Source organism: Neoarius graeffei, chromosome 6, assembly GCF_027579695.1.
Source record: "Neoarius graeffei isolate fNeoGra1 chromosome 6, fNeoGra1.pri, whole genome shotgun sequence".
In the NCBI taxonomy this organism is placed as follows: domain Eukaryota; kingdom Metazoa; phylum Chordata; class Actinopteri; order Siluriformes; family Ariidae; genus Neoarius; species Neoarius graeffei.
The window spans coordinates 8695046-8711113 of NC_083574.1; the positions used below are offsets into that span (position 1 = coordinate 8695046).

The 16068-nt window shown below is 46.3% G+C and overlaps 1 protein-coding gene across 1 annotated transcript in view; it reads right to left on the minus strand.

The window, feature by feature from the left end:
- The window catches only part of iqsec3b (IQ motif and Sec7 domain ArfGEF 3b), a 127155-nt gene that overhangs the window by 67220 nt on the left and 43867 nt on the right, over positions 1–16068 (minus strand). Inside the window, exon 3 of the mRNA XM_060923264.1 lies at positions 14779–14899. Within this exon, the coding sequence (XP_060779247.1) occupies positions 14779–14899 (121 nt within the window). The remainder of the gene's footprint in view (positions 1–14778; positions 14900–16068) is intronic.

Here is a 16068-nt window from a genome sequence, read left to right on the forward strand (position 1 = left end):
GTCACCGACAACGCCAACAGATACTGGCAAGAGCGTATAGATGAGGCGAGGCGCATAAGGCTTCAGAAATTCTCGTAATTCGTAATTATTCTTCTTCCGGGTTTACGGTGTTTACAGATCCCAGCGTGCTCGCGGGGCGTGTGTGGGCATGTGAGGACACTCCTCCTCACCAATCAGTGCACAGGGGAGTGTCTGCTCACGCCCCCAGCCTCACTCGGCTCGCTTTGGCTCGCTTCAGCCCCACTCCAAAACCGTGCGAGTTTTAGGGGCTAAGCAGGGCTGAAACGAGCTGAGTCATGCTGGTTTTTGGTAGTCGAAACACGAGCCGTGTCGGGCTGAAGTGAGCTGAAGCGAGGTGAAGTGAGCTGAAAAAGGGTAGTGGAAAAGGGCCATTTGCTGCTTGGTGCAATAGGAACCATCTGCAGCTCAACACCTCGAAGACCAAGGAGCTGGTCATTGACTTTGGGAGGTCCAGACCAAGGTCACGACCAGTTCTGATCGAGGGAGTCGAGGTGGAGGCTGTGGATTCCTACAAGTACCTCGGGCTGTGGCTGGACAGCAAGCTGGACTGGACTTGCAACACCAACCACCTGTACAGGAAGGTACAGAGCAGGCTGTACTTCCTGAGGAGGCTGCGGTCCTTTAACATCTGCAGGAAACTCCTGTGGATGTTCTATCAGTCTGTGGTCGCCAGCGTCCTGTTTTACACCGTGGTGTGCTGGGGGGGCAGCACATCCAAGAAGGACACATCCAGGCTGGACAAACTGATCAGGCGGGCCGGCTCTGTGGTCAGCATGAAGCTGGACTCTCTGGTGACGGTGGCAGAGGACTATGGACAAACTACTGAACATCATGGACGATGCCAGTCACCCTTTGGACACCGTCATCAGCAACCAGAGGAGCCTGTTCAGTGACGGAATGCTCCTTCCCAAGTGCAGGACTAACAGACTTGAAAACTCCTTTGTCCCCCACACCATCAGACTGTACAACTCCGCTCTGGGGGGGAGGAGGGGTAACAGGAGGACAGAGGACGGGAAGGAGCAGTAACCTAGTCTGACAAAAAGCAATACTGGACAATGTACAATATAAATGTGCAATACCTCTCCTGCTGGATTTTTTAAAAAAATATATTTTATATTTGTATAATGTTAATACTTAATTATCTAGAAGTTTTGTCTATTTTATATTCTCTGTTTATCCTGTAATGATGCTGCTGGAATTTTAATTTCCCTGAGGGAACCCTCCCAAAGGGATCAATAAAGTTCTTTCTTTCTTTCTTTCTTTCTTTCTTTCTTTCTTAAGTGACCAGTGAGCGTATAGTAAGCATGTTAATTTTTTTTTAATTCACCAAGCTCAGTAGCATTTTTAAAGAGCTTGTGAGCATTTATGACTTACATTTCCATGTCTCCAGTCTTGCTCTTGCTAAGATTCATATCGTAGAGTTTTTTCACAGCCTTTCATCAGTGTTATATAAATGGCACATAGTCTTGGATACATTGGCAGGTTTCAGTTTTACTCTTGCAGGAGATCCAAACTCACCACAGCTTCTTAGAATAATTAGCACTTGCAAAAATCTCATTTAAATCAAGATCCCGCCCCCTACTTTTCACATGACGTTTAATAACCACCTCACTCCTACTATCTTCACACACAATTTAACAGCCTGCACGCACAAGTGAGCAAATTTATGTATAGCTGTAGACTCTTATACAGAGTGAGCCTCGTAATGAAATGTAACGAAACATTTCCCCGGCTTTAACAAAAATACTGATGACCACATTCTGACCACATCCTTCAGAAAATGATATATCTGTAATCAGTATAGACAAGACAGCATATGAAAGGAAAATGTTCAAATTTACTTTTGCTTCCTGCTTTAACATGCGGCATCACGGTTAAATTTACAGGTTGTTTTTTCTACCATACGGTTAATAGTTTCAAATAGTTATCGAATCAAGAGGTATTTAACCATGCTGTTTTCTTTCTAATATCTGGAGCATGTTTGGCATTTCAGATCCTGGTTTATTGACACTGCAGTTGTGTAAAAACACCCACAATAGAAGTACAAGCTAATTTACTAACAGTGTGTACAAAAAGTTATATATTTCATGGACAATAATAATAATAATAATAATAATAATAATAATAATAATAATAATAATAATATCAGTTTCCACAAATATGGCCCTTCATCTGATATAAAAGCTAAATATACATACTCTACTAATATTAAAAATCCTAACTACTAATTGTTAAACTTATAATATTAAAGATATAAGAATATTTCTGAGCCTGAGATGCAAAAAAAAAACCTTTACTTATAATACTAATTATTGGAGATATATGAGAAATAAGTCAAATTTGAAACAAAAATTTGGCCAAAAAAACAAAAAGATTGTCTGTTTTGAACACTGCGGACATAATACATAATTAACATGGAATGTAATAATAATAATAATAATAATAATTTAATTTTCTATCGCGCCTTTCACAATCCCAAGGTCGCGTTACAGGGTGGACACTAAGGAGTAAGAGGTCACAATCAGGAATACAACGATAACAGCATTACAGTTATCACAGGAAAACCACAAAAACATGGTATGACATGGTCTGGTATAACCCCCTTGTGCAGCAATAACTGCAAGTAAACGTTTCCGGTAACTGTTGATCAGTCCTGCACACCGGCTTGGAAGAATTTTAGCCCATTCATCCGTACAGAACAGCTTCAACTCTGGGATGTTGGTGGGTTTCCTCACATGAACTGCTCGCTTCAGGTCCTTCCACAACATTTCCATTGGATTAAGGTCAGGACTTTGACTTGGCCATTCCAAAACATTCACTTTTGTTAGGACTAGGACTGTTTTGGCCTCTAGAGGCCGCTGTTATTTCCTTTTCATGTCGTGTTTATTTTGGCCTCTAGAGGCCGCCACTGTTCCTGTGTTTTGTGTTTGTGTTAATTGCCTAATTATCTTCACCTGTGTCCTTAATTGGTTTGTCTATTTATACCCCTGAGTTCAGTCCTCTTGTCACGGAGTCTTTGTGCTGTTATGTTTATCTCCAGTTTCCTTTGTACTGTGTTTTTTGATCTTCTTAAGCTTTTGAATTTTTGCACTTTGCTTTTCTTTTGGATTATACGCTTTGGTTTTTTTTTGTCTTTTGTTTTGCCCTGTATATAGTGTATATAGTTTAAATAAACCTTTTGATTCTTTTTCTACTTCCGCCTCACGCCTCTGCATTTGAGTCATCCCCCTGGTGGCCTAGTGGGGGTTTGCTGGATTATCACACCAACGAACCAGGTTCGAATCCCAGCAAAACCCTAACAGAAAGACTCCGTCATGACCGACTCAGCAGAGGCTGCTTCAACTGTCTACCCGGCCAACCTTCAGGGAATTATGGCAGCTTTGACACGCTTCGGAGCGACCATGGACGCTCATGGACGTACACTCACCAGCCAACGTGAGGCCCTCGCTCGCCACGAGGAACTGCTTCAGCAAATTGGGAAAACCCTGGCACAGCTGACATCTCTGCCTGCATCTCCTGCTCCTGATCCAGTTCCTGCTCCTGATCCAGCTCCCACTCCTGCTCCAGTGCCTCCTGCAATGCTGCCTTCTTCACCTCGCGAACCCAGCCTTCCTGCACCACAGAGGTATGACGGCAAGCACAGTGAGTGCCGAGAGTTCCTTACCCAGTGTCAACTCACCTTTGAGCTTCAGCCTACCACCTACACTACGGATCGCCGCAAGATTGCCTTTGTGATAACCTTATTAGCTGGTAAGGCGCGAGCCTGGGCTACTGCTATCTGGCAAAGACAGGGACCTGAGTGCTTTGATTTCCAGCTGTTTTCTGAAGAGATGCTTCGGGTCTTCGATCAGGCAGACATCAGTACCGACGCAGCCCGAAAGCTCATGTCCATCCGGCAAGGAGGAAGCGTCGCAGATTACGCCATCTCGTTCCGAACACTCGCAGCAGTAAGTGGATGGAACGAGACTGCCCTGGTGTCAGCCTTCCACCATGGTCTGTCTGACCCCATCAAGGACGGTCTGGCCTCTATTGGATGCCCAAGTGACCTCGAAACCCTCATCTCACATGCTATTCGTCTGGACAACAGGATGAGAGAACGCCACCAAGCCTTGAGCCCCCCCAGCCTCCCTACCTCTACCTGGAGACCGTCTACCTCCTTCAGTGACTGTCCAGAACCCATGCAAGTGGGTCGTACTCGCCTCTCCGCATCTGAGAGGGAGCGCAGAAGGAGGGACAAGTGCTGCATCTACTGTGGCAAGCCTGGTCACTTCCGAGCATCATGTCCCGAACTCTTGGGAAAAGGACCGCCCCGTCCAGCCGAGGGAGGGTTGTGACGGGGCCTACCCTCTCTCCCGGACTCCCTGGCCAAGGAATCTACATCCCGGTCTCCATCTCCTGGGGTGAGTCTGTCCACTCTTGTCAAGCTTTGATAGACTCAGGGGCGGCTGGGAACTTTATGGATATTCACTTCGCCCAAAGCATCAATATTCCGACTGCACCTCTTGAAGTCCCACTGTCTGTGTCTGCCCTCGATGGCCAAGCGTTAGGTGATGGAAGAGTCACCCAAGTTACTTCTCCAGTTTTCCTCCAGTCTCAAGGTCACAAGGAAGAAATATCCCTGCACCTGATTCCTTCACCTGAGTTCCCAGTTATTCTAGGCCTTCCTTGGCTTACTCGCCACAACCCTCGCATAGACTGGGTAACAAGCCAGGTTGTGGAATGGGGCCCTGCATGCCATGCCTCTTGTCTGCTCTCTAGCTCTCCTGTGTCTCCTGCCGAGCCCCCTGATCTCACCGAGTTATCTCAAGTTCCCACAGAGTACTGGGATCTCAAGGAGGTATTCAGCAAGAGCAGGGCCGCCGTTCTTCCTCCGCACCGGGCCTACGACTGTGCCATCGACTTGCTCCCTGGGACTACCCCTCCTCGTGGCAGACTGTTTTCCCTCTCTCAGCCAGAACGCAAGGCTATGGAGGAATACCTCAAAGACGCCCTGGTCTCTGGGTTCATTCGACCCTCCACCTCACCTGCTGGTGCCGGCTTCTTCTTTGTTGGCAAGAAGGATGGGGGGCTTCGACCATGTATTGACTACAGGGGCCTGAACAAGATTACTGTGCGCAACCGATATCCCCTTCCGCTGATGTCCACTGCTTTCGACCTGCTCCAAGGCGCCACCGTCTTCACCAAGTTGGACCTACGGAACGCATACCACCTCATCCGTATCCGACAGGGAGACGAGTGGAAGACTGCCTTTAACACCCCGTCTGGGCACTACGAATACCAGGTGATGCCCTTCGGACTCACCAACGCACCAGCTGTTTTTCAGGCCCTAATCAACGACGTCTTAAGGGACATGATTAACCTATACGTTTTTGTCTACCTCGACGACATCCTTATCTTTTCCAAGACCGTGCAGGAGCACCGCCACCATGTCCGCCAGGTTCTCCAGAGGCTGCTACAGAACAATCTGTTCGCCAAGGCCCAGAAATGCGAATTTCATGTTCCCGAGGTCTCCTTTCTGGGATTTATTGTACGGACAGGCCAACTCCAAATGGACCCTGCCAAGACCCTGGCCGTCCGGGATTGGCCTACTCCCAAGTCCGTTAAGGAGGTTCAGCGGTTCTTAGGATTCGCTAACTTCTACCGCAAGTTCATCAGGAACTTCAGTTCTGTGGCAGCACCCATGTCAGACCTCACCAAAGGGACAGGTGGATCTTATGGCTGGTCTCCTCAGGCAGAAAAGGCGTTCAAAGACCTCAAGGACCGCTTCTGCACGGCACCCATTCTGGTTCTCCCGGACACCTCCCAACCATTCATCGTGGAGGTGGACGCCTCGGACAGTGGTGTCGGCGCGGTGCTCTCTCAACGTTCGGAAGGAAAGCTGCACCCCTGCGCTTACTTCTCCCACCGCCTGAGTCCTGCTGAGTCCCGGTACGATGTGGGGGATCGAGAACTGCTAGCGGTCAAACTGGCCCTTGAGGAGTGGAGGCACTGGCTGGAGGGAGCACAACATCCATTCCTGGTTTGGACTGACCACAAGAACCTGGAGTACCTCCAGCAAGCCAAGAGACTGAACCCTCGACAGGCTAGGTGGGCCCTGTTTTTCAGTCGGTTTGACTTCACCCTCTCATACCGCCCCGGCTCCAAGAACACCAAACCTGACGCACTGTCCAGACTGTTCTCTGCCACTAACAGGGAGAATGAAGTCGGGCCTATTATCCCTGTGTCCCGGATTGTGGCCCCTGTCTGCTGGGGTATTGAGGAGGCTGTCCGACGAGCCCAACGCCAGGACCCCGGTCCTGGGACGGGGCCACCAGGCCTCTTGTACGTCCCACATCAAGCCCGGGCCAAGGTTCTCCAGTGGGGTCACTCTTCCCCTCTCACCGCCCACCCGGGAGCTCGGAGGACCCTGGACTTCCTGAAAAGACGCTTCTGGTGGCCTAACATGGAGAAGGAAGTAAGGTCATTTGTCCTGTCCTGTGAGGTTTGCACCAGAACCAAGAACCCACGACAGCGTCCCCAGGGTCTCCTGCATCCTCTGACCATTCCCCGGCGTCCCTGGTCCCACGTGGCAGTCGACTTTATCACGGGTCTCCCTGAGTCACAAGGCAACACGGTCATTTTGGTCTTAGTTGACAGATTCTCCAAGGCCTGCCGCTTCATACCACTGTGCAAACTCCCCTCTGCTCTTGAAACTGCGAAACTTTTGTTTAATCATGTCTTCCGAGTCTTTGGTCTTCCACAGGACATCGTCTCAGACCGAGGGCCCCAGTTCTCCTCCCGAGTGTGGCACGGGTTCTGCAAGGTCATCGGAGCCACTGCCAGCCTCTCCTCTGGGTTTCACCCACAGTCCAATGGTCAGACGGAGAGGCTCAACCAGGACCTGGAAACCACCCTGCGAGGCCTGGCTATGGATAACCCGACATCGTGGAGCACCTGGCTGCCATGGGCGGAGTACGCCCACAACACCCTGCAGTCATCGGCCACCAAGCTGTCGCCATTCCAGTGCCAATTCGGGTTCCAGCCACCTCTGTTCCCGGACCAGGAGGAGGACGCGGGGGTGCCCTCGGTCAACCAATATGTGAGACGGTGTCGCAAGACCTGGAGCAAGGTCAGGAAGACCCTCATACAGACCTCCAGAACCAACCAGACTCAGGCCAACCGCCATAGAAGACCTGCACACGCTTTCCGCCCTGGGCAGCGTGTTTGGCTGTCCACTAAGGACCTTCCACTGTGGGTGGAGAACCGCAAGCTTGCTCCTCGCTACATTGGCCCCTTCAAGGTGGTGCGCAGGGTGAACCCTGTCTCCTACCGGCTCCAGTTGCCCCGGACTCTGAGGATCAACCCCACTTTCCATGTTTCCCTGTTACGGCCCGTACTGACGTCTACGTATGCCCCTGCCCCTAGGAACCCCCCACCCCCCCGCATCTTCCAGGGGCAGACTGTGTTCACTGTGAATCGCCTGCTTGACTCCCGCCGGGTCCGCGGCGGGTTGCAATATCTGGTGGACTGGGAGGGCTATGGTCCTGAGGAGCGCTGCTGGGTTCCTGCTCGGGATGTCCTTGATAAAGAACTATGTCGGGACTTCCATTCGGCCCATCCGGATCGCCCTGGGAACGTCAGGAGACGCTCCTAGAGGGGGGGGTTCTGTTAGGACTAGGACTGTTTTGGCCTCTAGAGGCCGCTGTTATTTCCTTTTCATGTCGTGTTTATTTTGGCCTCTAGAGGCCGCCACTGTTCCTGTGTTTTGTGTTTGTGTTAATTGCCTAATTATCTTCACCTGTGTCCTTAATTGGTTTGTCTATTTATACCCCTGAGTTCAGTCCTCTTGTCACGGAGTCTTTGTGCTGTTATGTTTATCTCCAGTTTCCTTTGTACTGTGTTTTTTGATCTTCTTAAGCTTTTGAATTTTTGCACTTTGCTTTTCTTTTGGATTATACGCTTTGTTTTTTTTTTGTCTTTTGTTTTGCCCTGTATATAGTGTATATAGTTTAAATAAACCTTTTGATTCTTTTTCTACTTCCGCCTCACGCCTCTGCATTTGAGTCATCCCCCTGGTGGCCTAGTGGGGGTTTGCTGGATTATCACACCAACGAACCAGGTTCGAATCCCAGCAAAACCCTAACAACTTTATTCTTCTTTAACCATTCTTTGGTAGAATGACTTGTGTGCTTAGGGTCATTGTCTTGCTGCATGACCCACCTTCTCTTGAGATTCAGTTCATGGACAGATGTCCTGACATTTTCCTTTAGAATTCGCTGGTATAATTCAGAATTCATTGTTCCATCAATGATAGCAAGCCGTCCTGGCCCAGACGCAGCAAAACAGGCCCAAACCATGATACTACCACCACCGTGTTTCACAGATGGGATAAGGTTCTTATGCTGGAATGCAGTGTTTTCCTTTCTCCAAACATAACGCTTCTCATTTAAAACAAAAAGTTCTATTTTGGTCTCGTCCATCCACAAAACATTTTTCCAGTAGCCCTCTGGCTTGTCCATGTGATCTTTAGCAAACTGCAGACAAGCAGCAATGTTCTTTTTGGAGAGCAGTGGCTTTCTCCTTGCAACCCTGCCCTGTACACCATTGTTGTTCAGTGTTGTCCTGATGGTGGACTCATGAACATTAATATTAGCCAATGTGAGAGAGGCCTTCAGTTGCTTAGAAGTTACCCTGAGGTCCTTTGTGACCTCGCCGACTATTATACGCCTTGCTCTTGGAGTGATCTTTGTTGGTCAACCACTCCTGGGGAGGGTAATAATGGTCTTGAATTTCCTCCATTTGTACACAATCTGTCTGACTGTGGATTGGTGGAGTTCAAACTCTTTAGAGATGGTTTTGTAACCTTTTCCAGCCTGATGATCATCACCAACGCTTTTTCTGAGGTCCTCAGAAATCTCCTTTGTTCGTGCCATGATACACTTCCACAAATGTGTTGTGAAGATCAGACTTTGATAGATCCCTGTTCTTTAAATAAAACAGTGTGCTCACTCACACCTGATTGTCATCCCATTGATTGAAAACACCTGACTCTAATTTCACCTTCAAATTAACTGCTAATCCTAGAGGTTCACATAATTGTGCCACTCACAGATATGTAATATTGGATCCATCCATCCATTATCTGTAGCTGCTTATCCTGTTCTACAGGGTTGTAGGCAAGCTGGAGCCTATCCCAGCTGACTATGGGTGAGAGGCGGGGTACACCCTGGACAAGTCGCCAGGTTATCACAGGGCTGACACAGAGACATACAACCATTCACACCTATGGTCAATTCAGAGCCACCAATTAGCCTAAACTGCATGTCTTTGGACTGTGGGGGAAACCGGAGCACCTGGAGGAAACCCACGCAGAAAGGCCCTTGCCGGCCACTGGACTCAAACCCAGGACCTTCTTGCTGTGAGGCAACAGTGCTAACCACTACACCGCCGTGCCGCCCCGTAATATTGGATCATTTTCCTCAATAAATAAATGGCCAAGTATAATATTTTTGTCTCGTTTGTTTAACTGGGTTCTCTTTATCTACTTTTAGGACTTGTTTGAAAGTCTGATGATGTCTTAGGTCATATTTATGCAGAAATATAGAAAGTTCTAAAGGGTTCACAAACTTTCAAGCACCACTGTATATAGTGCACTCAAAGTATCTCACAATGCATCACGAAAAGTAGTGCCGCGGCAAAGAAGAAGAAAAAGGCCACGGCAAAGAAGAAGTTTTGTCATGCTCTGCCCCGGGCTTCCACTCCGGAGATTTATTATCTCCCAGTTCAGCGCTAATCCGGATCAGGGACGGGACTTTCATCTTGCCGGCATTCACTTCCTGGTTTGCTCTGCTGTGTATAAAAAGGCCGTTCTCAGAAGGAGAACGTCTCGTTGGTTTTTCACGTCGTCTCTGCGCCATTATTGCTTCTTGGATTTATTGGTCTGTGTTCTGCTCTTGGATCCTACTCCACCACCCTTAACATATATAGTAATTCCCTATACAGTGAGTAGGGCGTAGTGAACGAGTGAGTGATTTTGGACACAGTGTTTGTAACCAATCAGCACTTATCCTGATCACGTTTGATTACCCGTTCTATTTCTTGATAAACTTCGGAACCAATCAGAACCAGAAACGAAATAAGAGAAACCTCGTTATAACTTCGTAGTATCAGAAGATAATCGGCAGATAAAAAGATAAACGAAATTCACCTCATGGTTCGCCAAGGCTACTGATTCCAATACAAGTAAGTGGTGTTTATTTTAAGAGAATTTATCACAGCAAATTTCCCAGTGTTGAATTAACACTTTCAGAGTTCATTTGTGTCCAACTGGACACATATAAACACAGTAGGGTGTTAAATCAACACTCTGGGTGTTAATTCAACACTGGGGATTTTGCTGTGTAGAGCCCTGCACTCCCGCGGGAGTCCCGCGGGACCCGACGCAAAGCAGTGCAGCGCGGGACAAATTTTGAAAGCTCATTGCGGGCACGGGCGGGAGGGGGAGTGCACAATGCGGGAGCAGGCGGGAGAGGTGATAAGCTGCAGTCCCGCTAACTAAAAACGTGTTTAAAATAAAATTTATAAATTATTAATTTACGTCTATCATATATAATTTGTGCTGGATATTTTATTTGGCATTAATAAAAACATTTTAAGATGCCTAAATTTGCGGATGTGGTCTAATCTCGCGTATGTTTCCGATTCCTTTCCGCTCTTCCGTGTTTGAGATCTCCGATCACAGCAGAAGAGCAGAGCTCCTCTAGTGAAGCTCACAGTGCTTCAGAAGTAAGTGCTGCTTTAAAAAGGGGTACATTTACCGTTAAAAAGTCAAGAGTCCTGAAATCAGACATTTGGAAGTCGTTCTCACTCGTGTACGACGCAGAGGGAAATCAGCTGCCCTTTGCTTGTTGTGATAAGTGCCAAAAGGTTCTGACATACAACGGCCATAAATCAGGTACAACAGGCTTGAATCGCCATGTATGTACTGTCTTAAAAGGACAACAATTGTTGGAGTTCAGAGGGAACAACGCAAAAGTGACAGATGCGTTGAAGGCAAAGACCGTGGAGAAAGGCGTTGATTCTGTTGCTGCGGACCTCCGTCCGTATGACAGCATCGCTGGTCGGGGATTAGTTCAGTTAGCCCAACACTTAGTTGACACGGCAGCCACAATAGGCAAATTCGATGTGCGAGATATTCTGCCCCATCCAACAACTGTGTCACGTCATGTAGATGATAGGGCACTCAAATTTAGAAGAGCTGTTGTTGATGACATGAACAATGACAAGAACTTTCGTGAGAAATAACGCGAACGTCTGCATCATGCGGGATTTGCGGGCGGAAGCGGGACAAAATATGGCAGGCGTGGGTGGAAGCGGGACTGAAAATCATAATTCTTTGCGGGAGCGGGCGGGAGTGGGACCGCACAATGTGGGAGCGGTCGGGAGCGGGACTGAAAATTCTGTCCCGCGCAGACCTCTACTGTGTACCTTTTGATTATCACGGCTTTTGTTTGGTCCTTCTGAAAAGTCAAATAAAAAGCTTTGTAAGGGTTTTTTTAGCTTTTTGGCAGATATTTAGAGTCTTTACACTACACTTACAGGGGCTTCAAAGTTTGGGAGAATAGCAGGGTACAAATAATTTACAGCAGGGTGCAAAATGGTAAAATGTCTGCCAACGGCAGACATAATGCACGCAAAGCATGCAGGGATATAATATATATATATATATCTCATCTCATTATCTCTAGCCGCTTTATCCTTCTACAGGGTCGCAGGCAAGCTGGAGCCTATCCCAGCTGACTATGGGCGAAAGGCGGGGTACACCCTGGACAAGTCGCCAGGTCATCACAGGGCTGACACATAGACACAGACAACCATTCATACTCACATTCACGGTCAATTTAGAGTCACCAGTTAACCTAACCTGCATGTCTTTGGACTGTGGGGGAAACCGGAGCACCTGGAGGAAACCCACGCGGACACGGGGAGAACATGCAAACTCCGCACAGAAAGGCCCTCGCCGGCCACGGGGCTCGAACCCGGACCTTCTTGCTGTGAGGCGACAGCGCTAACCACTACACCACCGTGCCGCCCGCCTCAGCTTTCATGTAAGAAAAAAAACTATTAATACTAGTACTGTGTGCAGGCAGTCTCTCCTGAAGACTAAATTAAACAATAATTATAAACTAATAAAATAAATGGCTCAGGCTTCATCGAAGAAAAAAAACAATTTGAGCAGAATCTCACAGTATGATGCTGAAGCTGCCTAAACAATGGAAAATAAAATACCATTTTGGCAAAAAAGTTGGCATCCATTAATTTCTTGTATTAAGTAAAAAAATATGTTGCCAGATACTGCTGACGTTTTACAGCCCAAAATATGTTCAAAACCCACCAAAATGCACTTAAAACCGCCCAGATTGGGCGGGAAACCTCCCAATCTGGCAACACAGGTGGCAGTAATGGCTGCACTCATGTCGAGGATGTAAACACAATCTGGCAACACAGGGGCAGTAATGGCTGCACTCATGTCGAGGATGTAAACACAGTTGACGCGGCAACGGACATACATGACATAGTGGATGTAATTTACGTTCACAACTTTTTTTGCTCTCAGAAATATTTAATATTAAATTGTGTGACTCGACTGACAATAGCCGGCGGCATAACAAGCCATAGCCGGCGATTTGCCGCCGGTGACCGGCTACTTTTGAGACCACTGCACTTATGAAATACAACCCCGATTCCAAAAAAGTTGGGACAAAGTACAAATTGTAAATAAAAATGGAATGCAATAATTTACAAATCTCAAAAACTGATATCGTATTCACAATAGAACATAGACAACATATCAAATGTCAAAAGTGAGACATTTTGAAATTTCATGCCAAATATTGGCTCATTTGAAATTTCATGACAGCAACACATCTCAAAAAAGTTGGGACAGGAGCAATAAGAGGCTGGAAAAGTTAAAGGTACAAAAAAGGAACAGCTGGAGGACAAATTGCAACTCATTAGGTCAATTGGCAATAGGTCATTAACATGACTGGGTTTAAAAAGAGCATCTTGGAGTGGCAGCGGCTCTCAGAAGTAAAGATGGGAAGAGGATCACCAATCCCCCTAATTCTGCGCCGACAAATAGTGGAGCAATATCAGAAAGGAGTTCAACAGTGTAAAATTGCAAAGAGTTTGAACATATCATCATCTACAGTGCATAATATCATCAAAAGATTCAGAGAATCTGGAAGAATCTCTGTGCGTAAGGGTCAAGGCCGGAAAACCATACTGGGTGCCCGTGATCTTCGGGCCCTTAGACAGCACTGCATCACATACAGGCATGCTTCTGTATTGGAAATCACAAAATGGGCTCAGGAATATTTCCAGAGAACATTATCTGTGAACACAATTCACCGTGCCATCCGCCGTTGCCAGCTAAAACTCTATAGTTCAAAGAAGAAGCCGTATCTAAACATGATCCAGAAGCGCAGACGTCTTCTCTGGGCCAAGGCTCATTTAAAATGGACTGTGGCAAAGTGGAAAACTGTTCTGTGGTCAGACGAATCAAAATTTGAAGTTCTTTATGGAAATCAGGGACACCGTGTCATTCGGACTAAAGAGGAGAAGGACGACCCAAGTTGTTGTCAGTGCTCAGTTCAGAAGCCTGCATCTCTGATGGTATGGGGTTGCATTAGTGCGTGTGGCATGGGCAGCTTACACATCTGGAAAGACGCCATCAATGCTGAAAGGTATATCCAGGTTCTAGAGCAACATATGCTCCCATCCAGACGACGTCTCTTTCAGGGAAGACCTTGCATTTTCCAACATGACAATGCCAAACCACATACTGCATCAATTACAGCATCATGGCTGCGTAGAAGAAGGGTCCGGGTACTGAACTGGCCAGCCTGCAGTCCAGATCTTTCACCCATAGAAAACATTTGGCGCATCATAAAACGGAAGATGCAACAAAAAAGACCTAAGACAGTTGAGCAACTAGAATCCTACATTAGACAAGAACGGGTTAACATTCCTATCCCTAAACTTGAGCAACTTGTCTCCTCAGTCCCCAGACGTTTACAGACTGTTGTAAAGAGAAAAGGGGATGTCTCACAGTGGGAAACATGGCCTTGTCCCAACTTTTTTGAGATGTGTTGTTGTCATGAAATTTAAAATCACCTAATTTTTCTCTTTAAATTATACATTTTCTCAGTTTAAACATTTAATATGTCATCTATGTTCTATTCTGAATAAAATATGGAATTTTGAAACTTCCACATCATTGCATTCCGTTTTTATTTACAATTTGTACTTTGTCCCAACTTTTTTGGAATCGGGGTTGTAAAATGTTCCCATTAGGATTAGTGACCTTGAAAGAACAGAGACCACACTTGTGAGATTGAATCAGTTGTTATAACACTAAAACAAGTGCTACCGGGCGAGGTTTGTTTTGCCTGGCAACACTTGTTCATATTGTATTTATGACTATTTTTTGAGTTACGTTGTGAACAGACAAACAAACAAACGAACAAACGTAGGCGAAAACATAACCTTCTCCAACAAAATTGGTGGAGGTAATCACTCGCAACATGCTCATGAACTGCAAGTAATTTATGTCAGAGAACTCAGAAATCACTACAGTTTATGTTGCATCTTATTAAATCTGGACCTCAGTATACTTTAATACACGGTTTACCCAAAATAATTAGCTAATGCTTTAGATTTAGTACCACAGAGAGCTCTAAAAGGAACAGTTACGTGCAGGGTTCATGGATAGTGTACCTGTTTTTGTTTGAGATCAGGAGAGAGCTCGTAGTCCGGAGTATGTGGACAGGATGTAGGGCTTAACTGAGCAGTGCCCTTCTCATCTTTCTCATCCTTTCCTTCAACTGGATGGACTGACCTGCTGAGTGCACAAAGACACTTTTTTTATTCCACAATGCAGCACAAAAAGCATGAAAACACCAAATGATGATGATGATGATGCTGTCAAAGTCTGATGACCTTATGCCTCATGCACTTGCATCTTGTTGGATTTCTGTCTCGTTCTGTTGCTATACTTCAGATGAACCGTAATCATATACAGTGAGGAGTTAATACTGAAATTAAGTACACTGGTAGACTCATCTCTTTAATTAAGTGCTGCGTAGACAGCACATGCAGGACAGGATTTGGCCAAAACAGAATCATATCTCAGTTGGCACTTTGATTAATCGTAAATTGTGATTAATTTCGCAAACACAAAGCAGTGAATATACTCATTTACTGTGTATATAACAACCAATACAACCGAACAACAGGTATTAAAGGAGAACTGAAGGCAAATTTTTTTTATCAAAATTCTATTTATCTCATTTTATTAAATATCGGAACGCATTTTTGATAGCTATTTCATCACTGCTATAGCAAGTTATGAGTGTTTGAAATATGCTACGTAATATATCAGTCCATATGTCAAAGCAATGGCCGTAAACGAGATTCGTTGAGACCTGTGCAAGACATCGTAGGATGGAAGTAAAACGTACAGCGGAAATCAAAGTGACCAACATCTGCCAACGTTGTCAAAAGACGCGCGCGCCCTCTTTCGAATGCTGATGTAATCAAGCCGGAAGTTTTCCCTGAGTCCGAAATCGCTCCCTAATCAATGTATTGAGGTATTTCACTCACGTGACCAAGTCATGTGATGCTGCCATTTTGGACGGCACGGCTCGAATCAGTTTGAATGCGAGGAAGGCGACAAACGAAAAACATAAAAGAAAAAGGAGCGAGATGCAGAAAACACCTTCACTATCCAGCGACGTAAGGCATTTACAGGGCGAGCAGAGGGAGAGGTATTTGCAAAAATTGAGGTTAGCAGGCTTAGAGAACGACGTTTACCTGCTTCCACCAGGATTGTTCACTGACGTACGGAAGTACACGAAGCCCTCGTCTTTACCTGACTTCGGCCCACATGATCTGTATACCTATGTCGTTAAAAACCCATCGCCATACACAGGTATTGATCTGAAAGCGTATAAGAGTTTGAATGCCTACAGATATTTTGTGTCAGGCTGGGTAACATGCCTACATCAG